The sequence below is a fragment of the Anguilla anguilla genome, chromosome 19 (genome assembly GCF_013347855.1).
Source record: "Anguilla anguilla isolate fAngAng1 chromosome 19, fAngAng1.pri, whole genome shotgun sequence".
Taxonomy (NCBI): domain Eukaryota; kingdom Metazoa; phylum Chordata; class Actinopteri; order Anguilliformes; family Anguillidae; genus Anguilla; species Anguilla anguilla.
The window spans coordinates 8,888,219-8,915,034 of NC_049219.1; the positions used below are offsets into that span (position 1 = coordinate 8,888,219).

The following is a 26,816-nucleotide window of genomic DNA, read 5'->3' on the forward strand; positions in this document are numbered from 1 at the left end:
TTTCGCTGGACGCCCGCCACCGGCGGGGAGCGACCATTCTGGCGAATTCCGAACGGTCAGCGCCGCCAGGTCCCGCCTGGGGCCAGGGTCCACGCGGACGCTTCCAGGCGGTGCAGTCTGGACCCGATCCAGGGGGACTCGGGCGGGACAGAGGGCAAAACGCTCTTTAAACAAGCCCAAATGAATAGGCGCGCTCCGCGATTAACCCCAAATTTCTTAATTAAATGGGGGCTGACGCAGACAAAAAAAAAACATCTGGTTTCCACTGTCGGCTCGGTTGGAAAAATCCCAAGGTTTCAGTTTTAGTTTCTGTGACCGCGCGTTTGCAATAACTGAAGCGATCCGGCCGCTGTGACCAGATTTACAGCACACGCATTCGCTGTAATTGCAGCAATTTTGTGTTCCAGTCGTTCCGGATCGGATTGCAAAGCCCTGTAATTGAACTGTGTCTCCACATACGGCAGCTTGATCAACCTGACGTTTGTTGTGTCTCCGTCGCTACGGTCCACGGAACGCAATTCCCGAAAGCGGACTCCATTTCGCGTGCTTTGCTACGCAGCCGATGCTTCCTGTGAAAGCGGGCACAGAACGGAAGGGAGAAGGTACCAGGGCTTCACAGCACCCCGGCAGGGGGGGCGCCAGCCTTAGGGCGATCCTCCCCGAAAGACAGGAGTAGGAAAGTGAGGAGGAGCACGCAGAACACACCTGATCTGCTCCATGCGCTCTTTCCTCAGTCAGCTCCAGCAGCTGGACAGGTTCAGATTCTTTTTTTACAAATTCACTCCCATAATCAAAGTAAATGAACAGACCTATTCCAATCACTGAAATCACCAAGTATACGCCAAGTGTGTGTGTGTTTGTGTGCGCGCGTGTGCTTGTGGGTGTTTTAATGTGCTTGTATGTGTGTGGGTGTGTGTTTTAATGTGCTTGTATCTTGCGTGTGTGTGTGTATGCGTGTGTGTGTTTTGGTGTGCTTGTATCTTGTATGTTTGTGCATGCGTGTGTGTGTGCGCGTGTCTACTACCTGATTTTTCTTCTGCAGTTCGTCTTAAAACATGGTATCACATGTTCTGGCACGTGAATTAGCATCAGGAGTTTATCCAATGAAAACATCTGTAATCTATGCAGTTGTTGGGCACAGAGGGTCGACCAGCTGTTAACGTCAATGAAAATGTTTATTTCACCATCACACAAATAACAAGCCACTGAATAAATTAAACAAGGATTGATCTATGCGCTACCAAAACAACAGAATCCATGTTTCGGAAATTAAACGCGTGGCACTTTTCACTATTGAGGGCACTAAGCGGGTCCTTTACAGCTGACAAGAGTTTAAAAATCAGTATACAGTCAACATTGAGTAGCCATGCCAGAACAGGTACTTTTTACAAATGGACGGGAGATGGATGGATAGTCCTCAAAATGGCTGGGACGCCCTGAGGGTAAGACAACTGACGTAGGGGAGGCCGGTGAAAGGTTCATTGTCCGGGTGCTATGGTACAGGTCTGTATTTGGTATAAAGAAGTTTATGGCCGGGCAGACGGCTCTGTACAAACCCCTGGAGCTCCTCACAGCAGCTAGAGGCACACGGGATCCACTGAGCAGCAGGCATGTCCGTTCTGGAGGGAAAAGGAGAGGGGTGGGGTTACTGGGGCCGGTGGGTAATCCCAGCCAATCAGAGGCAGACGGCGCGCACATTCTGGAGCGAATGACAAATCCCAGCCAATCAGGAGGCAACCAGGGTCCTGACACCGAACCGAATGGCAAATTACAGCCAAATGGAGCCAGATAGGGCAGAGAGGCGGGGCAAATTTCAAACCCCAGCCAATCAGATGCAGCCAACTGAACTGTGAAGCAACGCGCTGCAGCTACGGGCTCCACGTCGCTCGAACCCGGCGGAATTCACGCCCACAGCATCGCAAGAGGAAGCTGCGAATTCGAGCAAGTCTCTTTTTTTCCCCCCACAGAGTTAAGCACTGTTGCAGAAGACGTAAATGTCTGCATGTAACAGGAGAGTGCCTGGCGTATGCCTGCAATCCAGACCTCGAGCAAAATTAGCACAGCTAAAGTACATACTTGGGCCTGCAACCCGCAATATTACCCCTTAAAGCGACGCAGCATCATGCTGTCGGGGGGCGAGACCTCCCACTAGCGAGAGTCGCGATTGGTTTAACACAAAAACGGGCGGCGGCGTGAGCTTTCGGCGTGGGCACCTTGCACCGGCAGAGCGTGCACCGGGTGCCGCGCTCCACCCAGGAGGAGCCGCTGGGGCGGACGACGCCGCGCCCGTCGACGCAGGTCCTGGCGTCGTCGTCGCGGGCGGCGTCGGCCTGGCAGGGGTCGGCGACGCAGCGCGGGCAGCACCCGCCCTCGGGCACCGCGGTGAAGTCGCAGTCCGCCGGCGGGCAGGACAGCGGCCAGCAGTCCACCTCGCCTCGCTGTCGCCGGCGCAAAGGGAGAGAGAGAGAGAGGGGGGGGGGAGAGAGAGAGAGAGAGAGAGGGAGAGAGAGAGAGAGAGAGAAGTCAAACACTGAGAAACTGATTGGTGAAAAATTCCAGGATGCTAACTGGCTAATTCTGAGATTCTCATTGGTACAGAATTCTGGGATACGGATAGAGAAAGGCTGATGGCGGGGGAAAAAAAGTCGCTTTTCTCTTTCCTGCACGCTCAGCAGGCTGCAGACGGGCTCCCTCACACAACCAGCACCCTGCGGGGGCGATGCTGTTCCTAAAACTCGACACACGGCTGCAGGTGTGAATCCCGCCGCACACCTGGAACGTGCTCCAGCGAAACTGCAGCAGAAGTCAGCCTGCGGTATGAGTACGGTGTGGTAATGAACGAGCGGCATTAAGAATTCTGAGATATCTGGAGGAGTATTTAAGTTTTTCATTGGGTTTCTCTACCAGGCAATAGAGAGTGCATTTGTGATCGAGTGTAGCTGTGATAGAGAGTGTAGCTGTGATAGAGCATGTAGTTGTGATAGACTGTAGTTGTGATAGAGAGTGTAGTTGTGATAGACTGTAGTTGTGATAGAGAGTAGTTGTGACAGAGAGTGTAGCTGTGATAGTGTGTCGTTGTGATAGACTGTAGTTGTGATAGAGAGGTGACAGAGGGTGTGTGGCTGCTCTCACCAGACACTGGCACTGCTGGCAGTTCTCCACCCAGGCGTCCCCGCTGGCGTAGGCTCGGAGCCCGTTCTGGTGGAGGCACTGGCTGCTCAGCCGCGTGTCACACTCGGGGCAGCAGAACTGGTCCAGCGTGGGGTTCTCACAGTCGCACACCATCCGCCGACACATGACCAGCCCGCTCTGCAGCACGGGGGGGCAGGGAGGGAGGGGAGGGGTGGGGTGGGTGGGGGGTGGGGAAAGGGGTATTATCACCACTATCAGGCCGGGTGAAGCCCAGCCTCTATTCTTGTATTATGTATCCTTTCAGCCCCTCTTTCGATGGCGACAGCCATAAAACCGTCACAAGCTCAATGGCTGTGTGAAACCTGCCGGTCCAGCACAGGCTTCATACCAACAGCTACCGCAGCCATATGGTACGGATCAAACAACGGTGGTGCTCACGCGCACACATACACAAGCACACATGCACACACACACACACACAGTGCAAGCACATGCTGCGCGTGTGCACACACACACACCACACACACACACACACACACACACACACACTTAAAAACACTTTTGCACGCATACTTATTCATACACACAGACAGGCAGGCAGGCAGGCAGGCAGATAGGCAGTCAGGCAGACAGGCAGGCAGGCAGGCAGGCAGGCAGGCAGGCAGACAGGCAGACAGGCAGGCAGACAGACAGGCAGACAGACAGACAGACGTCTCACCTGGCACGAGCAGACGGAGCACCTGTCGTTCTCCAGGACCCATATCTGGCCGTGGTGTTTGACCTTGTTGTCGTGGACACAGTCCCCCGTGCAGTTCCTCCCGTGGGGGCACCTGCAGTCGTAGCCCCCGTCCAGGTTAAAGCAGACCGTGTCGTTGGCACAGCTGTTCCTGCCCGTCCCACACTCGTCTATGTCTGGGGAGAGAGAGAGAGAGAGCGCACGGCCTCATACGGTATACCCAACACTCGTTAACACATCATACAGTGTACCCAACACGCTCTCGTTAACAAATCATACGGTATACCCAACACACTCTCGTTAACACATCATACAGTGTACCCAACACGCTCTCATTAACACACCTCTACATCTTTGTGTGAAGAGGGAGACAGAGCGCACGGCCTCATACGGTATACCCAACACACTCATTAACACACCTCAACATCTTTGTGTGAGGAGGGAGACAGAGCGCACGCCCTCATGCGGTATACCCAACACGCTCCCGTTAACACATCATACAGTGTACCCAACGCGCTCTCATTAACACACCTCAACATCTACGGTCTCTACAGACCGTACTCAGGCTTTGGAAAGGCGGCCTACTTCTGGTAAGGCTTTGGCGGCGCAGAAAGGAAACCGCTCGCGCTTTGTGACGGACCGCTCCAAGCGAGGCTTCGCAGATAAGCCCGCTGGAGAGAAAGCCGTTCGCAGATTAAATCGCAGGGCACCCGGAAGGCCGGTTCCTGTCTGGGATAAATGTACTTTTTTATTAGCCTGACCGGCCTGGGAGATGAATTAGTTCCTTCAGTACAGGAGGGGAGAGCTCAGTGGGGCATTCACTGCCTCCACTGGCCTGCCACTGCCTCCTACTGGCCTACCACTCCTATTACTGCCCCCTACTGGCCTACCACTGGCCACTACTGGCTTACCACTGGCTCTGCTGCCCTACCACTGCTCCTACTGGCCTACCACTGCTTAGTTTTCCCAAGAGGGATTCTATCCATGTACTACCCAAGCCCACACCTGCTAAAGCAATTTGACATGAGAAGGGTACAAGGTGGTATGGCTGCTTAGCTTCAGCAGTTTGACGTGAGAAGGGTACAGGGTGGAACGGCTGCTGGCTTTATGACCTTGACACACCTTGCAAAGGTATGGACTAAGTAGTCCAGCCTACCTTCGCAGGACTCGCCATTGGGTGAGAAGAGCCCGTTGTCGTGGTAGCCGTCCCGACACTCGCAGTGGTACCAGCCTGGCAAGTTAACGCAGGCGGCTCTGCTGTCGCACTCCACAAAGCCGGCCGCGCACTCGTCGATGTCTATGGCACGCACGCACGCACAGAGACAGACAGACAGGCACGCACAGAGACGGACAGGCAGGCACGCACACACGCACGCACAGAGGCAGACAGACAGGCACGCACAGAGACGGACAGGCAGACAGACAAGCACGCACAGAGACAGACAGACAGACAGACAGGCATTGGAATTAGAATAAATGGTGAATATTTTCCTGCAAAATTCAATGCCCTTTCAAACAAAAGAATGCATCACAATGAAAACATCACCTGGCATCAAATGTTAAAAAAATTTTTTTTAAAAGCTTCCAAGGTCTGGATTCTTTGTAAAAATGGCCCAACATTTCCCGCAGACTGCTTGAAAACAATGCATGAATGCATGCAGTATAAATGTTCATAAAAGTCAATAGATGGCTTAAGACGTGCAGAGAAATGTTCTATTTTTCTGTCAGTAGTGTTTGTTATGCTGACACAGTATGGATGCAGAGCTGGACAGTCACAATGTTTGAAGCATCTGAATCCATTCTCCATCTTTCATAATTCTTTTGGCGATAAAGGAGGCGAGGGTATTTTTATTCATTTATTTTTTTATTTTTTTACAGTGGGCCAAACTTGACCCCTGTGGCACACCGGTTGAAGAGCCCTGCAGTCCAGGCACTGAATTATGTATTAAGTCCTGCTTTCCGCTGCTCTGTGAGTCACGCTGGCGTGAACACGTCGCTTCTCTCCAAGCCCGCGGGTCACCATTCTCATCACCTGTTCCCGCCAAACTCGTTTCCATGATATGCACCATACCGCCATATCCATTTCTCCCGGGGACCAGCATAAATTCAATATTATCCAAAAAACAACGGGGATTTACGATTGCGGGGGAAAAAAACTAATATTTCAAATGATATTTGATTAGACGAGCTCAGGCGGTTGGCTGGAGGAGATTGTGAAGTGGCGTTGAATGTGATCTCCGGGGTTTTGGAGTGATTAAAGGTCTCTCTAAAGGCAGTGATGGATTCTTTATGATCCTCCGTGATGCATTATCAAACCCCTCATTATGAAAATGGCTTTGCTCGGTGACAAACCCCCCCAATTTTCCCTGCACGGGGTCCTACCGAATTGAAAATGGATTTCTGGCCTGGCTCAAAAGTAATAGGATTAAGATCTATCATCTAATGATGCTTCATCCCTTTTTTTTTTTTTTTTTTTTTTCCATTTTGTTAATTTTTTCCCCGGTAAATAATTGATCACATGTCCTGGAGATTACTTGGAATGGGTCCTACTCATTCAAACTGCTAATTTCTGCAACCAGCAGGCAGCCCGATGCCTTAATTATCAGAATTAACAAGCGCTACCTATTTTTGTTTAGGGTAATTAAGGGACCAAATTTGGCACTTAGCATTAATCACGGTAACACTACCCTAATTGGAGGACAAAAGGGCTCGTTTTACAAATTCGCCTATTTGTCAGTTAGATTGTATCCCCCCTCCCCCCCCCCCCCCCAGAAAATTGAAGCCACGTGTGATTCAGCACCTTTTTATTCCAAGTAGCGAAACTGAAGCGAAGCACCAATTACGTTCTGCTGAAAAGCCACTTGTGTTTTTTTTATTTTTTATTATTCAGCACACTGGTGTATTTGTAGCGTGCTCGGGCTGGCCGTTTCCTGACTGAGGAGCACAGGGTGTCCTCTGGGGAACGCTGACCCGGGTTATATTAACACCGGGTCAGGCCCCCCCCCCCCGGGTGGAGAATGCATTTCAGCACAACCGGAAGTGGAGAAACAGGAAGTGGAGAAATTCACCCATCCGTGCCTTACGATCCGCTGTTTGCTTAATTATTTTACTCGAGCTTTCATGTTGTGAAGAGCTTTGTGTGGCGAGCGAGAACAGCGTTTGCACTCGGCTAACGGTTATTAGCTGTCATTGAGAGCGGCTTACCTATCTTAAAAGCAGACAGGCAACAGCCGAGTTAGGAGTGGGCTGAGGTAAGGTAAGGCGGAGAGCGAGAGGTTATTTCAGGTTTGTTGGCTGTTTTTACTCCCTTGGAAAGCACCGTTGTGGGGGTCGGGGGGTGGTGGGTGGGGGTGCGATTCAAAGAGTCGCTTAGCGCTCAGCAGCTCTTTGCTCAAACAAAGGAAAAAAAAAGAAAAAAAGAATAATGGAAAAAAGGAACTTGGAGTCGCTTCTGAAAACAGGCCGGAGAAGGCAATTATAGCTGTCCACCCAGAAACTTCCCGCCGCGGCCAAAATTTAACCCCTTACCTTCCGGCCGTCGTTATGAACTGCCGCTGTTAGAAGCCACAAAGGCTAAATGTAGGCTCGTCCCGAAGGCCGTTGAAGCATTGACGTTTAAAATGGGTTCATCTGCACCCTCCTTGCACTTTTTTGCCTAATTTGCACAGGTTCTGGATGAAATGTTCTCTTTGGCACGAGGGCTAACTTTAGTCCGTTAAAATTGCCTTTTATAATCCAGCTTCTTCCCTGGCCTTGCAATTGCCTTGTTAATAGTTTTTGCCAAGTCCATGCTCTGAATGGTGGTCAGAAAGTGTGGATATTTTTTTTTAAATGCGGCAGAGTTGACCAATTGTCCTTTGGGAGCAATAACGGGTATCCGAACTGAATCAGTGGATCATTTTAACACAACAACACACACCCACATGAATGAAGCAATGCATTAATACCCTGTGTCAACCAATCACACACATGCACACACACATCACTACATGCTCTCATATTCAACCAATCACACACACGCATACATCACAATTGAACTGCATGGTCATAAAAATGTTGGATGCGAATACATCGGTTGTCCTGACAGGAATGAGCTTGGTCTCGGCGGGACGATCGCCCTGGCTTAAATGATGCGGCGTGGGGCGGGGCCAGAAAATGGCGCTTCCCTAGGGGGCCCTCGCGGCGATGGCAGGAACGGTTTCATAAAAGCTTTTCCGTGTTCAGCCGCCGACTTAACCCGACCCCAGCGCCCCCCTCCACCCCGTCCCCGCCCCCGCCCCCCGCCCCCCTACATTACCCCCCCCCCCGCCCGCCCGCCCACGCTCTTCTCCCACCCCTCCCTCCCTTCTGTCACGGTTCACTTTGACCTCCACCTGCAATGGAAAAGCAGCCTGTGCTGCTTGCTGTTGGCTGAGCGGTTTCCTACTAGCTGAGCAGTTTCCCCATTGGCTGAGCTGCCTCCTAGTGGCTGAACCGTTTCACCGCTGGCTGAGACGTTTCCACCTTGCCTACTCCTCCTAGGCCTGACGGGGCGGGGGGCAGGACGGGCGGGCGGGGGGGGGGGAACCTCACGCCTCGATTACGCCCCCTGGCTGTGACATCATCAGAGCCCATTACGCGCAACGGCTGCCGCTGACCGGGGGGGAGACGGCGGGTCTTCACGGCCTCGATGGAAAACAGGGACCGCCACCGGCGAGCGGGGCTGACGCAGCCGGAGAGGAGCAGATGAGAGAGGGCGTCTAACGCTGGCGGTAAGCAGCGCGGCCTTGCACAGCCCTTTCTGTGCAATCGATACGCACTGGGTCTGGCAGTGAGACCCTCTTCAGAAAGGGAGGGAGGGAGGGAGGGAGGGGGAAGAGAAAGAGAGAGGCAGAGAAAACGACAGAGCGAGAGAGAGGGAGAGAGAACGTGAGGGGGAGAGAGGGGGGGAAAGGGGGGGGAGACAGACAGAGAGAGAGAGAGAGGGTGAGGGAGACAGAAGGAAAGAGAGAGAGAGGGGCAGAGAAAACGACACAGCGAAGAGGGAGAGAAAACAACAGAGCGAGAAAGAGAGGGAGAGAGAATGTGAGGGGGAAAGGGGGGGAGACAGAGACAGAAAGAGGGGGGGACAGAGAGAGAGAGAGAGAGAGAGAGACTCAGAGAGAGATGTAACTGATGTTTCTGCATCTCCACCATCTCTGGCCTCTCTCCGTACCCTGTCAGCAGAATGTGAAACAGTGCGCAGTAAAAACACAGATCGACGGCGTGGGGGACGAGGCTTCAGACGCTTCTCATTATCCTCCCGTACCCGCCGGCGACGCTCCCTCAGCTCCGCAGCGCGAGGCGGCGTGACGGGGCGGGCCCGTTTCGGCGAAGACCAGCCCGATAAACGACCGCCCCCCCCCCCCCCCGGCGAATAAATAAATCGACCGGCCCGGAACGGGGTTTCGCTCCGCTTTCCGCTCGTAACTCCCCTTCCGCGGCGAGCGAATGCCGCCCGCTGTCGGATGACATATGGCGAGGAGGAGGGAGACGGTCGGAAGCGAAGGATCAGAAAACGTCTGATCGAACATTCTAATGCTGATGTCACAATCACGTCGACTTGTAAACTTAGCTAGTTTGTGCCTTGACAGGGCAGGGCGGAGGAGAAGGGAGCCTTCCTTACCGTTCTCGCACCTGTCGCCGGTGAACCCCTGCTGGCAGACGCAGGTGTCGGGAGAAACGCAGGTGCCGCCGTTACGGCACGCGCCGTCACAGGAAGCTGGCCCACAGGAGAGAGAAAAGAAGGGGCTACTTCCTGTCTGAGGCATTACTGTCTGTGGTAACGTACAGTCGGACACGTTGTGCGCATACCCATATGTTCCGTCACAGAATCAAATTAATTTAAAAACTGAATATCAAAAATTTAATTCTGTAATGCAGATGGGATGTTTCAATAACGCTAATAGGGTATTAGTTGAATGTATTTTTAGAGCTGTTCATAAATCCTCTTGGAGATTATTTTTAGAGCTGGCTTAATTTACTGATTCATTTGCACCAGCAAAAGAGCTGGAAAATATGAAATGGTAAGGTGTTATTACAGCATTACAACAGAAATGTACACACAGGTGTACCTGGATCAGTCTATTCACACAGGCGTAGTGTATCTGGATCAGTCTATTCACACAGGCGTAGTGTATCTGGATCAGTCTATTCACACAGGCGTAGTGTATCTGGATCAGTCTATTCACACAGGCGTAGTGTACCTGGATCAGTCTATTCATACAGGCGTAGTGTATCTGGATCAGTCTATTCACACAGGCGTAGTGTATCTGGATCAGTCTATTCACACAGGCGTAGTGTACCTGGATCAGTCTATTCACACAGGTGCAGTGTACCTGGATCAGTCTATTCACACAGGCGTAGTGTACCTGGATCAGTCTATTCACACAGGCGTAGTGTACCTGGATCAGTCTATTCACACAGGTGCAGTGTACCTGGATCAGTCTATTCACACAGGCGTAGTGTATCTGGATCAGTCTATTCACACAGGCGTGGTGTATCTGGATCAGTCTATTCACACAGGCGTAGTGAATCTGGATCTGTTTATTCACACAGGCGCAGTGTATCTGGATCAGTCTATTCACACAGGCGTAGTGTACCTGGATCAGTCTATTCACACAGGCGTAGTGTACCTGGATCAGTCTATTCACACAGGTGTAGTGTACCTGGATCAGTCTATTCACACAGGTGTAGTGTACCTGGATCAGTCTATTCACACAGGCGTAGTGTACCTGGATCAGTCTATTCACACAGGTGTAGTGTACCAGGATCAGCCAGGTGGAACGGACACAGGTGAAAGGCCTCACCTTTGCAGCGCGTGCCGTTTCCGGAGTACCCCGGCTTGCAGGAGCAGCTGTGCCCCCCCACAGTGTTAAAGCACAGGGCGTTCCGGTCACAGCTGTGCTGCCCGGTGGCGCACTCGTCACGCTCTGCAACAGGACACAGAGGAAGTCAGGTGATTGTGACCTAATCGTGACACCTTGTTCATCAGACTTCTGTAATCTGCGGCTTTAACGGTACGCAAATCCACAGCGGCTGGATTTCACCTTTATAATAAACAACCCGACAGCACGGATTTCACCTTTAAGGCATAATAAACTGACAGCACAGACGGGCTTCCACGTTAAGCTAAAAATCAGGACTAATTACGTGGGTACGTTTTTTGAGAAATTAAGCGCGAGACAGAATGTCAGTTTAAGATGACTGGATCGACGGAACCCAAACTGACACTTAATCTCAACTTGGATGAGAGTTCAGAAGATCGCAAAACCGCAGCTTCACCCACACGCCTCTCAGCTCCGCCCACACGCCTCTCAACTCCGCCCACGCGCCTAAACTCCACCCGCACGCCTTCGAAAATTCGCCCACATTTACTTTGGTTCCCACGATTTTTTTATCCGACTTCCCTTTGCCCCACTGTCGCTTTGTTGTTTCATTCGGAAACCCCTTTGAGCTCAGTGTACGAAGAGCCCTCCGATTGAAGCTTTTCCACTTTCATAAAGAGCTGGAGCCAAGCGCGTTTCTTTTTCGACATCGCGCGCAGGGGACGCCGCGAGGGAAGCGCGTGCGCGAACGAGCGTTGCCATGGTTTCCCTCTCAAGGCGCTCCAAAATAGCAGTTCCGCCCACATTCGATCAACAAGTGCGAGACTTTTCAGAAGCTCTTTAACATTTTGATCTCGTGCGCCGTAGTTGTACATTTGCCAATGCTGCCCGTGCCAGCGAAACAGCCAACAAATATCGCCTAATTTTCTGATGAATTAACAAACACGTTTCAAGCAATTCACATTTCAATAATTTGTGCATTCTTTGCCATATGAAGTATTCCCGTTCCGTTCCCAGCGATGATTCCGCATGAAGACGGACTCTGTGGCCCGCGGATAAACGGAAGTCTCACCGGAGGATAAATGCTAAACGCCAGCCCGCGCGCGTGTAAACTAACGTGACTCACCCGTGCAGGAGTAGTCGTCGATGCGTATGTAGCCGCCGCGGCAGACGCACAGGAAGGACCCGGGGGTGTTGACGCACTCGGTGTTCTCCCTGCAGTAGTGCTTCCCCTCCGCGCACTCGTCCACGTCTGCGGAAAGAAGCCACGGGCCGTCAGAGGCGGGACCCCCGCCGTCAGCGCCACATTATCTTCATTATCTCAGTTATTTATCTACATTATCAAACAGGAAGTGGAGCTCCATGATTGATCTACATTATCAAACAGGAAGTGGAGCTCAGTGATTTATTTACATTATTAAACAGGAAGTGTAGCTTGGTCCATTCAATGCCTTCAGCTCCCTGTTGACATTCTTTTACTCACTGAATTGTCACAATGAAGGTACATGACAGACAATATCTTTTGTTAAAGAGAACGAGGCATTTTCATCAGTATAAACCTTTAATCACTTAGCAACCCATTCAGATAATGTAACACTGAAAAATAAGTAACTAATTCAAGTGCAGAGGTGCCCTAGCGGGAAGATATTATTTGCTTCTCTCCTACGACTGAAGTTGATCTCCGCCATGATTTTTTTGCAGCAAATGAATCTTGCCAGAATGCTTCAGAACACCTCTGCTCAGACATTCCCCAGCCTCTGTGTTTATCCAGCTCCACATAACGTTGCAGCAGCTCAATGTCACGTCCTTGACAACCTCTTCCACCCACGTCCTCCTCCCCCGAGCGTGTCTTTGTGCTCTCTGCCTCTCCTTTTCACGCTCACTCTCTCTCTCGCACACGCAGCTCTACCTCACTGCCACTGCCGTTCGAGCGCAGGATCGTTTAAAAGAAACGCGGCTGAAGAACGAGCGAAGGAACGCACCGTTCGTCGAGCGATCGAAACCCCCAATTAAACACGGTAACGAGAGGAGGGGCAAGAGTGCGTTGGAGCACGCTTCCCCGCAGACCGCGCGGTACCGTGGTGCTAATCTTGGTGGGACGGGGGGGGGGGTAAGGTTTTCCAGGACTCAGGGTCACAGGGGGGCTGATTTACTGGTCGTTAATTTGCGAGGAGCATCGGTGGCCCCAGGGCTACGATCTGTGAGCTGTTCTGCCAAGCGGGGGGGGGGGGGGGACAAGTGTTGCCTCACTGTGAGTTTGGGCCTCAAATTCACTGTTGTGACTTCACAGGAAGTGAAGTCCAGCAGAGGAAGCAGGGCAGGGTGGAGACAGCGAGGGCAGACAGACTGCAAGGTTTGCACATTTAAAAAAAAATGAGAAAAAAATGAGAATCCACAGCGCCACCTGTAGCACAGGAGGATTTCCTCCACTGGCAACAAAGGGTGAGACTCTACAACAATACCCACCGCAGAGCCATCTGGCCAATTCCAATTATACAGGACCAAACAGCGTCTGTAAAGGAAATATGCGGCCACTTCAAGTCGACACTTCATTCCTCCCTTTGCTCCCCCAGTACAGATAATTAAGTACACTCAGCAACTTTCTTCCAGAACTGACTCTTTGGGACATGAATCATGGGAAATGCGGCACAAATGAAATTAATTACGCCGGCACGGCGCGTGGCGGTAACCGGTGACAACGGGTCGCCTTTTCCCAGGGCCACGCCCCTTCCGAGCGGATCCGGCGGGTCGGTTATTTATAGCCGTCGAGAGCCGAACTGAGCCGAGTCGGAGCCGAGATCAGTGGCGCTTCTTTCAAGACTTGCCACAAAAAAAAGGAAAGAAAAAAAAACAGTGATGTCACGCTTTCTTTGTTCTTAATGCTCATGGATATCACAAGCTGACACACAGTGCCGTGTGCAAAAGAGAGGGCGCCGCGTTAGAAAGCGCGGCTTCTACACTCGACCGAGCGGCGAGGGAGGAGCAGCGCGCTCAGAGTGCTTTTCCTCTCCGACAGCGCCGAAAAAAAAACTATTCCCCCGAGTGCTCAGCGCTACCTTCTCCCATGAAAAATTTAAAGGAAAATGATGTCATCTTCTATTCCGTGAGCGGCGATGGTTCAGCCGGTCTGGGGGAGCCAACGCGTTCCCTTCCGGAACATTCTCAGGCGAGCTCGTGTCCTGCGGTTCCCCCCCCGAACACACCCCCGCAAATGACAGATTTTTTGTTGTTGTTGTCGTTGTCGTCGTCGTCGTCCATTTTGTTTGGCTTCAGTCCTTTTTCCAGCAACAGCAAAGCTTTTCCTCTTAGTCAGTCATCTGGAGCGGCTGATTCATTTCTCGAGTTAAGTTTCCGGTAAAAAAATAAAATAAAATAAAATTTAAAAAAAATAAAAATAAAAATAATCCCGCAGGCCGATACCTTGGCAGTACGCGCTGTCGTCGCGGAGCGGGCGGAAGCCATCTTTGCAGCTGCAGGAGGCGCCGGCCTCCCGGCTGACGCAGTGGGAGTGCTCCACACAGGCGTTGCCCTCCGCACAGAAGTCATGACCTGCGGGGCGGGAGGGGAGAGGCGCGCACTCAGACAATCTGTCTCTGCTCTTTGCTTTTTAAAAATTCCTTTTGTTCCCTTGAAATGTTCTCAGCCTACTTGCTGGCCTGGTCATTATATTTGGTCTATAATCATGAAACCGTAGAGGGTCACCTCAGTAACCATAGAGGGTCACCTTAGTAACCATACAGAGTCACCTCAGTAACCGTACAGGGTCACCTCAGTAACCGTACAGGGTCACCTTAGTAACCGTACAGGGTCACCTCAGTAACCATACAGGGTCACCTTAGTAACCGTACAGAGTCACCTCAGTAACCGTACAGGGTCACCTCAGTAACCGTACAGGGCCACCTTAGTAACCATACAGAGTCACCTCAGAATGAGGCTGCACACAGCTCAGGTAATGACCCACGGGGGACCCTCACAGTTTGCTGCACTGAAGCACATTCCACTGCTCTAACTACCTAAAATGGGGACTGTACCTCTGCACACTTTGCAGCAGCGGTCCGGGAGGGCGATCTGCTCCGATTCGGGACAGTTCAGCTCCGGACAGGGCGAGTCCTCTACCGGATGCATCGTCCCGTTCTGTTCGCAAAAAAAAAAAAAAGCATGGCACATCGTCAATCGCAGAATTTTGAGATATCATTTTGGTCATTCATTAAGCCTTTATAACTCTTTCATAAGCACTATATGAACACTGAAAAACGCTCATGTCAACAACTGCACATGGTGTGCTCATAATATAAGGTCAGAGAGCATATAAACATTACTCCCTGACCTAACTGATGCCGGGTGAAACTAGGAGGCATGGCCAGCTACAACATCAAGATAACGATATAAAGCACAACACAAGTGCTTTCACACGTACACTAAGACGTGGAGTACGACCATTTTCCCTCAGACCCAGCCTCCTACGCACAGCCTTCAAACGATCACGGCAGCACCATCTGATTTCTAAACCGGTCACGTTCTCGCCGATCCTTATCCGTACCTGTCTTTTCTCTCTCCTTTATATCTATGGTTTCTTTTTTTTCCCAGCAGCCATGTTTTCTGCGCATTAATGCCTTTTTAGCGTGCCGGGCCGCCGTGGCGCTCTACCCAGCCGTTCTGAACGCTGTGCGCTAACTGGTGCTAGCGCAGGATCGCGGGAGGTTGGCGGTAAGCGGGCGGCGGCGGCGGGCGACACTCACCCGGCACCGGAGCAGCTGGCACTTCCCCGAGGAGTCGCGCGCGGCTTCCGCCTCTCCCTCCGCGAACGCCCTCCCGCCGAACGGGCACACAGCTGGAAGCGCAAACGAGCGGTTAGCCGTCGTAAAAATTAAGAAAAATGGCGCCGTGTTTTCGGCGGCTTGTGACCAAGGGGCAGGGAAATGATTCGTAGATGAAAGCGGTTGAGTGAAGTCGACCGTGATGATGAAGACCGTAATCATACGGTCCGCGCCCGGTAAGCTGGCCTTACACTAGACGACTTCCTGATAGCTAAAGCCTGGCGCCCTCCACTGACCCTTCAGAGTGACGGGCTAACCAGCAAGCCAGCAGTAGTGCTGTAGGACACCACTACGAATACACCAATTTAGCAAGACTTCGGCTAATAGGGTTATCAGTGAAATAAATAATAAAAAAAGACAAATTAGTATTCACTATTTACCCAGACATCGGATTATTTAACCAAGGATTTATTTGACCCATTTTTTTCCAAGGACTCTGTGGACCCAGATCTATGTGCAAAAGCTGCGTAAAGCCAGAAGGGCCTTTCACTGGCGTAAAGAGAGCAGTATGCCAGACATGCATGTCTATTTTTAAACATTATTAGGAGTGCATACACTCCAATGAAACAATTTCACGACTTAATATTTACAGTGCTGTGAAAAAGTATTCGCCCTCTTCCTGATTTCCTCTATAATTGCATATTTGTCACACTGAATGGTTTCAGATCTTTCAGACAAGATGCAACATTAGACAGGGAACCAGAGTAAACGCAAAACAAATAAAACGATACTTTAAAAAGTGTGTTTTGTGTTCACTCACTATATCTAAAATACATCAGGCATACGTGTGAACAGAGAGTCCTACAGGGGCAAACGAGCACATCTTGAAGAAGCAAGGAGGGGAGAGTTTATACACGCATTTCTCACCTGGAAGCGACACGACAGTATGCTTTGAAAACTGAAGCAAGCGTCAGTGACCGTAGCGTAAAAAGACTAAAAACTACGCCGCGTCTCTAACTACGCAAATTCAGGGGGACACCTGGGAGTGAGGAAACTCTAAATTTAAAAAATTTTTAATGACACAATTGAAAAAAAAAAAAACTCGCTTCATAAGCAAATCCCGAATTCGGTTTCCTGGATGTTTTGTTGCGAGACGATACGCGCGACACCCACACGATGCGTGCTTGTATCCGGGACACGGAGCGCGCTCTGTCCTCTGCGTGCACGTGTGTAAAAGGGTGAGGAACGCTGACTTAAGCACCGTGGCGAGGACCAGCCCGAAGAGCAGGAGAGGCCCTAACGCGTGCGAGACGCGACGCCGTCCGTTTCGTCAGTCGCATTCTCGGATCCGTCTTTGTGTCGCTCACAAACGCGTGTTTTTGAAGGTCTGCGGTGAATAATTTATGTGTATGCAAATGCGGAAGTCTCCAGAGATGCATGTGTGGCGTTGCCTAGCGACGGGCGCGATGTGGTCAGTTGTCAGGCGGTGCGTACGGAGTTCTCCCTGCTGGGCTGCAGAGAGACCGATGGGCAAAGGTGTGTGTGTGCATGAGCGTGTTTGTAGGTGTCTGTGTGTTTTTAGGTGAGTGTGTGTGTGTGTTTGCAGGTGTGTGTTAGTGTGTTTGTAAGTGTGTGGCTGTGAGCGTGTGTGTGAGTGTGTGTGTCCGTAGGTGTGTGTGTGTGTATGTGTGAGTGAGTATGTTTGTGTAGAAGTACTCACACTGGCACTCCTTGCAGCAGGCTCCTCTCACGTAGGCGGGGGCGGAGCCTGGAGGGCACTGGGGCGGGGGGCAGACCATGGCCTCACACAGCACCGTGCCGTTCTAGAGCAGGACACAGACACACCTTCACCTCACACACACACAGACACACACACAGCTGCAGGGGCCTCACCCACATCCACAGTCTACCACCCAGGCCCTGCCCATTCCACCCAGGCCCCGCTCATTCCCCCCAGGTCCCGCCCATTTCACCCAGGCCCCGCCCATTCCACCCAGGTCCCACCCATTCCATCCAGGCCCCGCCTATTCCACACAGGTCCCACCCATTCCACCCAGGCCCCGCCCAGGTCCCAAACGCAGGTTCACATTCACATTACATACGCATTTCACAGGCCCTCACTATCCCACATCAATTAATAAATCACGCATCGTCTTGTCTAATTAAAATTAAAAGCAAGACAGTTTATTTCCTTCATTGGCAGTTCAGCAAACACTCAAACTAACACACCAAACTTAGTTTGTGATTAAAAAGAAAAGTAGTGCTCGCGTTTACTTTATTTTTTGGTTAAGTTGCGAGCAAATGTCGTCTGAATGCAGGCCGGAAATAGGATAAGTGGCAGCGATGTGGCGGGGGCAATTCGCTGAACGGTGGTGTGAGACCAACCACAGATTTGGAGCCCCCCCCGAGCCAATGTGCTGAAAAACATTTCATTGTGTTTCTGAGTGCCCCCTGAGGTTTGCCTCTACCCACATCAGCTTCTCTGAGCTCTGACAGTTTTCAGACCGGCAGAAACAGGAACGGCTCAGCTGTGCCTCAGCATCTGCCCTCATCAGAGCCACCGAGACTAGCGGTTCTGTCCTGATCAGAGCCACCGAGACTAGCATTTCTGTGCTAATCAGAACCACCAAGACTAGTGGTTCTGTTCTGATCAGAGCCACCGAGACTAGCATGTCTGTGCTAATCAGAACCACCAAGACTAGCGGTTCTGTCATGATCAGAACCATAGAGACTAGCTGTTCTGTCCTGATAAGAACCACAGAGACTAGCTGTTCTGTCCTGATCAGAGCCACCGAGACTAGCTGTTTTGTCCTGATCAGAACCACAGAGACTGGCGGTTCTGTCCTGGTGCTTCCGCTAACCGTGTCTGCTTAAACTGAACTGCCAACTGTAACGATTCCCCTTTTCACAGGGCTGTTACCCAGGTCTGCGTCAGGGGCAAGCAGCGGCCAAAGCACGTCCAGCATCCATCCGGCCCGTCCCGACCGCCCGCCGGGTCCGTGTCCCACTTCCAAACTGCGGAGGATTACCGAAGCAGCGCTCTCCTAATCCTCCCAGCTGGAGCGGGGCGGGGCTGGGGCGAGGCGGGGGAGGGGAGGGGCTCACCGCGCACGTGCAGTTCCTGCAGCCGTCCGTCCAGGCCTGGTCCTCGCGGTACACCCTTCCCTTCGCGCTGCACGTCCGCTCACAGTGGCAGCTGTCCAGGCTGTTCATCTTCTCCTCCGCCCGCGACAGCTGCCCCGCGGGACCCCACCCCCCGAGACAAACAGGGAGGAGGGGAGGGGGGGGAGAGGGAGGGGGGTTAGGCTCCCGCGCCGGGCCATTGTGCGAGTTAATCGCGTTAGCATCCGATGGCGGCGCGCTCCACGGGCTGGCCTAGCGACCGCTGAGGCTGTAAGTGCAGGCTAATCCTGGGGCAGCCCAACTAATGCTGCTGCTAAACAGGCAGGCCAAGCACGGGTCAAACCCAGGTTAAACTGAAGCTGAATATGCAGGCTAATCACGGGTCAAACCCAGGTAAAACTGAAGCTGAATATGCAGGCCAATCGCAGGTCAGACCCTGGTAAAACTGAAGCTGAATATGCAGGCCAATCGCAGGTCAGACCCTGGTAAAACTGAAGGTAAATATGCAGGCTAACTGCAGGTCAAAACCAGGTAAAACTGAAGGTAAATATTCAGGCTAATCTCCGCAATCAAGGCTGACTCAATTGCCTTCTCATTCAACAAGAGAAAGTTCAAATAGCTGTCAATCTGAAATGGCTGTTTCACACGGGTTGGATCACACAAACCATTTTTGTCTGACAGACTGTGGATGCCAGCCTTTCATCCTGTAAGCTGTAGATCAGTGGTCTCCAGCCGTGGTCCTGGAGAGCTACAGGGTCTGTTGGTTTTTGTTTTCACCTTAAAATCAGCACCCAATTGAGACCCAAGACACCAGGTGAGTTGCGTTAACTGTGTAATCAACTGCTCTAATTGATTCATGAAGTGCAGAGTCACTATGAAAACCAGCAGACCCTGTAGCTCTCCAGGACCAGGGAGGGTTGGAGACCACATCTTTAGATCAATGGTTCTCAAACTTGATCCTGGGGGACCCCTGTGTATGCTGGTTTTCATTCCAACCTCAAAAGCAATCCCAGAATTTTAACAAGCAGTTAATTTTTCTTAATTAGGTGCTTTTCATGTTTTAGATCTGGGGTTCCAGAAAGGGCCAGTGTGGGTGCACACACCTGATTCTACTAATCAATCACTAGAGTCATTGCTAAGCACCTTGATTAGTAGAATCAGGATCAGCTGTGCGCACCCACACTGTCCCTTTCTGGATAATACTAGGGAACTCCGGCTCTAAAACATGAAAAGCACCTAATTAAGAAAAAATAACAGCTTGTTAAAATTCTCCGTGGTAAAACCGGCAGCATTATACAGCACCTTTTTCCGGATTCTTCCGCAGCAAAAGGGGAATTATCTTGCACGGGTACCTTGCTGGACGTTTTGGCTAAGAGGTCCTGCAGCTCCATGATCTTCTGCACCAGGCCGTGGAAGTCGTTGCACGTGGGGCAGGCTGAAACCGAGATGCCCCCCAAAAAAGCCCGTCAGGACGCACGCGACCGAACGACGGCGGCTCGGAAAACGAAGCGTTCGAACGCATCGAAATCCCGTGCGCGCCAATGGAGAGGGTTAAAAGGGATCGGGGAGAAGCGAGCTTACTGCGGTTGAGGTCCGGACACTGCGAGATGTACCCCTGGGGCATGACGAGCAGCTGAACGTCCTGCATCGTCCCCTGCGGTCACAGAGAGAGAAAAAAAGGCGGGGGAAGAAAAAAATAAATAAGCTTTCGTGATCTCAATTCCAGTCCGTTTGCCTTAATCCAATGATGTTAAAAAAACTGTGACACTGTGATGTGAGCGGACAACTACGAATACGGCAGACGGTGTAGGCCAGTGGTAACCAACCCTGTTCCTGGAGACATTTGGGCAAGTTTTGAAATACGGTTTGGGGCGCGTTTGGGACGCGTTTGGGACTCCTACCTTGAAGAAGCCGCGGGCGCCGTTCCTCTGCCCGAGCCAGAACGACGCCCCGGCCGGGATGTCCAGGAGGGGCGTCTCCACCACACGCTCATAAATCCTAAAACGGCGGAGCCAAACACTAGTCATTCAGAGTGCTGACACTGCCACGACATCACAGTCACAACTACTATCATCAGGAGGAATGATAACACATTAGTACTATTAATAATCATTATCACTCTCAATGAAAAATTTCACATGCAGAGCACTTTTCATTTAACAGCGAAATGTCAACATGATTTACACAGGCAATATAGTCAAAAGAACAACTCACGTGCTTTATGTAAGACTTTGGGCGTCTATTGGGCAATACACACTCTTTTCTCACGTCCTTCAGAAAGTGTGTGTCTCTATAGGGATGCTTGATTGGCAGGCCGTTCCCGGGGGGGGGGGGGGGGGCGGGGGGGGACGCACCTGTTGCAGTCCACGTGCAGGAGGACGTGCGAGGCACTGACGGCCACCGACAGCTTGTGCCAGCGGCCGTCGGCGAGGGCGTAGGGGAAGACCTCGCTGCGGGGGCGCCCGTCCCGGGCTCGGTAGTGCAGCCGAATCTCGTCCCTCTGCCCGCTGCTCTCCAGCTCCAGGAACCTGGGGGGAGGGGGAGGGCCAAAGTAAAAGACACGCAAATTACAGACGTGAGGATACAGGTTTACCTGTGAACTCAATCTAACGATCAAACTTCCTCCCACCTGCAGTTGCAGTTGCAGTCCCAGCATCGAGGGAGCTCTTAATTGTTCTTAAACAGACACAGGCCACTCGCATCACCGGCCAAAATCTGCGCGCCCCCCCCCGACCCCCCCCCAATCGCTTCTAAACGAACGGCTGGTGATTTTGCCTAGCGGCCGACGCCATGGAAACCGTGCGAGGCTAGGCGGGTTCGCGGCTCTTTCTGTGAATCAACTCAGCGAACCAGATGGCGGAATAGCTGGGGGGAGGGGCCTAATCACCAGGGACTCGGATGGGATGGAAACGAAATGGGAGACGTACAGTCCATCGAGCCCCCATTTCGAAGCTGGAGCTCCACGCAGCTTTGACCACGGCGAGCTCCGTAGGGGGTTGGGGTGGGGGGGTGGGAGGGGGGGGAGCGGCACTCACACGAGCGTCACAGGAAGCAGAAGGGCCCTCGACCGCCGCGCGGCGGTCGATTAGCGCCCTTGGCGAGGCTATGCTCGTTTCCATTAGCCCCGCGCCGCTAATTGAACGGAAACCGTTACGCGAGCGGGGGGGGGCGGGGGGAGGGGGGGGAGAGCGAGGCGGCAAAGTGCGGCGCATCGATTTTTGAGCGGCAGCAGGTGACTGGCGGCCGCGCCTCGCGAGGAAACCGCGATCGCTCCGGAGAACGCTAAGCGGCGGGAAATTGCCGGGTGGGAGGCCAGCGAGCCGTATGATCAATAATTAAAATCTGAACTGCAAAAAAATATATATAATTTTAAAAATTTAATGGGATTCTTGCGTTTCTCAAATCAGACTCAAAACCCAAAAAGGCATGGAAAAACCAGGCTTCTGTACTAGGTGAACATCTTTAGACTGCCTCCCTGGCCAGGGTCTGAAAAGGCAGAGTCTGACGGGGGGGGGGGGGGGATGGTCATCAGGGCAGGGTCTCTGACCTTCCTCTGGCCATTGGGAGACAGCCTCATGCCAACATCAGGACAGCACCATGGTTACTTAACGCCATGGCTACCTCCCCCCAGCACCATGGCCAGCTCTCCTCAGCATCATGGCTACCTCTGGTGAGCGCCATAGCTACTGCTCCTCAGTGCCATGGCTACCTCTCCTCAGCATCATGCCTACTTCTCCTCAGCGCCATGACTACCTCTCCTCAGCATCATGCCTACCTCTGGTCAGCGCCATGACTACCTCTCCTCAGCATCATGCCTACCTCTGGTCAGCGCCATGGCTACCTCTCCTCAAGATCATGCCTACCTCTGGTCAGCGCCATGGTTACCTCTCCTCAGCATCATGCCTACCTCTGGTCAGCATGGTGGATTGACAGGATGACTCCAGAATTGAGCTGCTCCTGTTTGAGGGTGGCCAGCAGCGTGAACTCTGTCCTGTGCCTCAACTTCCCCAGCATGCGCCCTGCTGCATCAGCAGGAGCCTTCACACTCCTCCCCACATCTGAGAGAGAGAGAGAGAGAACTTTATTAATCAAAGGAGGCTTCACATTCCTCCGAACATCTAACAGAGAGAGAGAGAGAGAGAGAGAAAGAGGCTATACTACATTAGTAGACTCCTACGTGAGGTCAGCTGCTTTAATGCTGTCACTCATCTAACTTCTAACTTGTTTCATATAAGCGAGCGAGCAAGAGAGAGACAGAGAGAGAGAGAGAGAGACAGAGAGACAGAGAGAGAGAGAGAGAGAGAGACACAGAGAGACAGAGAGAGAGAGAGAGAGAGAGATCCCTAACGGTAACGCGTTAGGGATCTCTCTGACAGATGCCTTCTGTCTAGTTGGCGCACAGAAAATGGCACCCGCTGCGGAGCGGGTCTCCTCCAGGGCCTCGGCGGGGTCTGCGCGTCGGGACGACCGCCAACTGACGCCCGCGCAGCGGGCTGGCAGCGCCTCGGCATATTACACAGTAACTAACGTCCTGCCTGCCCCCCGCGGGGCCCCCGGGCAGCGCCAACCGACAGCGGCGGTGCCATCGGGCCGGGTCCCGCTCGGCCGGGCGGGGGCGCCGCCCCCCCCCGTCGCACGTGACCGTTCCCCCCCGCGAGGCGCCTCGTTAAAAAACCAAGGGCGTCCGTCAAACAGCCGGGCTTTCAGTATCGTTTTTATTTATTTATTTATTTTTAAACGTGCTGGTGGGAAAGGAAGAGAGAGAGAAAGATGAAAGAGGGACTGTGCTGAAAACTGCCAGCATGTAATCCCGCTCAAATCCAATAACGCTCCTCGTATGGGACGGCAGATCTGTTTCGGAGGACACCCCCCCCTCCCCCGCCCCTCACCCCCCGCCCTGGACGGTCTGGGATTTTCCCCTGAAGGCAGCTGAGGCACCTTCCCAATTAGGTAAGACTGATGTAGCCAGGGGGGGGCTCAATTTTATCACACTGCCCTCCCCCCCCAATGCTCTTCAGGGTTGCCCTGATGGCCGCCTTCAAAGGATATTAGGCCACGCCCCCTCCCGCTTCCTCAGGGATCCGCCCCCGGGAAAAACAAGGAATGAATTCCACTCCCGCCCCCAACGAACTGGTGAACCGCCGCAATCCGCCGTTACTGCTGTCGTACGTCTCACGCTGGCTGGCCACCATCGTTCGGACGGTGCCGCCCCGGGACCTGGCGAACGAGCGGTGCCCGGCGGACGCCCCCGCGAATACCGCCACGAGACCCCGCCTGGCGACTGACCGCTCGCCGGCTTTTCGGCCGAAGAAGCGGGTCGTGAGAATCTCACCTGACCCATTGCGGGGAGGGGGGGGGGGGGGGGGGGAGGCAGAGACACACAAAAAAAGAAACTGACTCAGTGAGGACCAGAGAGGTGCATTATTTTGCATACTCCGTTCACTGAAACCAGTAAGATGCTGTTATGTTAAAATACTTGTTCACAAAAAAACTGAGCTTGCAACGAGTATGTTAAGGGGCTGACTCCAAATAGACGCTGCTCACTGTTCAATATACTTGGATCTGTAGCCTCCTTCCCTAGAGAAAGGACTAATAAGACCAAAGGAAATGACCCGCGCAGAGATGCCGTTAAGCATCCTGGACCAGATGCTGTTGTGTCAAACACGTTCTCAAAGGCCACGCTGCATTGTGATTCGCTAACTTGATTATCCCTGCTGCGCCCGCGCAAACTTCTTTGTGCGTGAGCGTCCATCTGCTCGGCGGAGACGCTGGGCTTTGTTTCGAATTGAGGCCGCAGCCTACTTCCGAAGGCACGCTGTGTTGAGCTCTGACGGAACGCTTCCTGGCCAAGCAAACCAGTTCCCGACAAATGCAACGGGCCAACAAGTAGAAGAAACAATCAACTGCTTTCATTATTTCCCCGCTCTTTGCATATTAATACCATCACAATTTGCATCACTAATTAATTTGAAGTTTCACTGCAGTCTCCCTTTGACAGTTGAGCTAAACAAGAGGAAAGGTAGGTACAGGCGACGATGACAGAAAAATAAGTGAACGTTGATATCAATCGCGTATAAAGGTACATAAATGTTGTAATTCAGGACGCCACAGGCGACAGTGTAGCCACCACAAATCCTCGTGTCTGGTGGAATTTAATTGGACGCACTGCCTTGAGCGGGTGCTCGTTTGCCCTGGGACAAACGGCTGGACTTCGCCGCTACTGTCAAATTCAGTATATCACGGGGTCTACCGTGGCTACTTGAGAGCAGCAGAACGATACATCTGGGTAAAATGGATCCTTATAAACTGCACTGTGTTGCTATAGGTTCAGCTCTAAAAGAAACTGGGCCCCGTGGTGACAGTAGGCTATCATTTTCTGACAACGCTGTCTGAGGTCACTAATGTCCAAACTACCATTTTCTGCAGCTGTTTTATTGCCCCACCTTTGCTGGGGGGTTGAAATTAAATAAAAATTTAAAGTACTCTGTCCTAGTTTACAGAATACTATAGCTTTGACCCGGTTGTAACAGATGCTTCTTGTATATAACCAATGCAAAGAATACAGAATTTTTTTTTTCGTACAGAAATACATTGCGCAATTTCAGTTTGTTTCATTTTATGCGATATGTCCCTAGAGCACTGCTATAATATCCATATTGCTGACTTGAAAACGAATATTAGTCCATAAAAGAGTCAAAGCAGGTTTCTTCTGCGGCAAGCACAGACAAGAGTGTCAAGAAAAATAACCGTCCGGTGCCGCACTTCAAAGTGCAGGAGGCTACAATGCTATTCGCCAGTGATCAGCTATTGCAACATACATGATTTTCTCTCTAAAAATCGACAATCTTACCTTGGAACAGAAATGCTCTGCTCTCGTTGTGGAAGCCGTGGACTTGGGAAACTCCGGCAAACGACACGCCGAGCTTCAGTTCGTTGAAAACGTTTATGCGCAGAGCGGGGTCGACCCCAAACCCTAAAACTTTGGAGCACAAAAAAACAGACACAGAGATGCCAAGAATAAACGTTATCTGTACTGTCATCCACCGGCTGGCCATGAATTCTCCGCCTTTAAATAACAGCCAGACAGTCGGGTTTCGTGTTATCATACCGATTTTCTGTACACATGAGAACATTTTAAATACCACACCTTGGAAATATTTATACTCTCTCACGTAATTTAAGAAAAACGCACAGTTAACGAAATGCTGAACATAGCAACGCTGTAAGTCGTTCGTTTGAGGTTTAGATATTGTCAACTACTGTTAGCCTGTTGTGCAGCATCATCAGCCAGTGACAACACTCCCAGTCTTACCTGAAAAGATACAAAATATACAGAAAACAAAGGAAAGTCTAAATAATCCCATCGTGAACGAAAAACAAATTAGTCCATGTTTTCCTGTTCACTTTCACAAAGGTTTTGTAGTCTGTAAAGCGAATCCCAAAGAGGCGAGGCAATCGCACAAGCGCAGTGCTACGCGTCCCCAAATACCGGACACCGCATCGCCGGAACTTCAGACACAAAAGCGAATGAAAAAGACCAAAAAGAAAAGATATTCCATTCAGTGGAGCTCATATGACGGCGGCTATCGGATCATCCGCGGTCGTACAAAAGACACGGGTGCACTGGAGAGAGATCATCCAGCACCAGACGTTCCTGGATGTGAACTACAGGCACGCGCGCAGGGAGCGCGCTTTTCCTCCGGGATCGAAAGGGGGGGGAGGACTGAGGACCGGCGCAAACCCAGCATCATTGCTACCTTCCCTAAACAATAACCCAATTCCTGTTTAGTCAGTTCTTTCACAACTGTATAATGATTATTTTTAAATCAAAACTCACAGCAAAATATGACCAACTACGTAGGCTACGCGCTTAGGCACTGAATTACTGCCAATATAGTCGGAAAACATTTTTTCTGCAATAGTTTACTGGTCAGACTTGTAGCCTATAGGACAAAAAAATGCATGTACTCCCATTTATACAACCGGGACTCCGCGAAGAAGCAGACACTAAAAAACACTTTCATTTTATTTGTCGTGACAATTCAAAAATTACCCATTCAAAAATCAACTGAATGACAGATACACTTAGAGCATGCTGAAGAACTAAACATTAATTCCTCCCACGGCAGTACAAATTAAGATAACTGTTCCCCGGACGACACAAACCACAGCCATTATCTTTCAAAACTGCTTCCTCAATAAAAGACGAAGCTTTAAAAAAAA

General features: G+C 51.6%; 1 protein-coding gene across 1 annotated transcript; it reads right to left on the reverse strand.

The window, feature by feature from the left end:
- Positions 1-1,156: 1,156 nt before the first annotated feature.
- On the reverse strand, positions 1,157-26,270 carry LOC118219264 (protein kinase C-binding protein NELL2-like). The gene is made up of 20 exons (XM_035402290.1): positions 25,906-26,270; positions 25,444-25,572; positions 22,501-22,651; positions 20,948-21,121; positions 20,495-20,591; positions 20,175-20,247; positions 19,946-20,028; positions 18,576-18,704; positions 17,191-17,293; positions 15,453-15,544; positions 14,745-14,847; positions 14,134-14,262; positions 11,840-11,965; positions 10,696-10,818; positions 9,513-9,608; positions 5,025-5,165; positions 3,851-4,044; positions 3,133-3,309; positions 2,214-2,438; positions 1,157-1,619 (listed from the first exon to the last, which is right to left on the reverse strand). Exons 1-20 carry the CDS (start codon positions 25,955-25,957, stop codon positions 1,578-1,580), a joined length of 2,439 nt encoding a protein of 812 aa, XP_035258181.1. The 5' UTR covers positions 25,958-26,270; the 3' UTR covers positions 1,157-1,577.
- Between the last annotated feature and the right edge of the window lie 546 nt (positions 26,271-26,816).

Excerpts from the sequence above, each read along its gene's own strand:
- LOC118219264 (XM_035402290.1), bottom strand. The coding sequence starts at position 25,957 with ATGGGATTATTTAGACTTTCCTTTGTTTTCTGTATATTTTGTATCTTT. Across the intron at positions 22,652-25,443 it reads CAGAGCATTTCTGTTCCAAG|ATGTGGGGAGGAGTGTGAAG; the intron begins GTAAGATTGTCG and ends TCTCTCTCTCAG. Across the intron at positions 14,848-15,452 it reads GCCAGCTGCTCCGGTGCCGG|AACGGGACGATGCATCCGGT; the intron begins GTGAGTGTCGCC and ends TTTTGCGAACAG.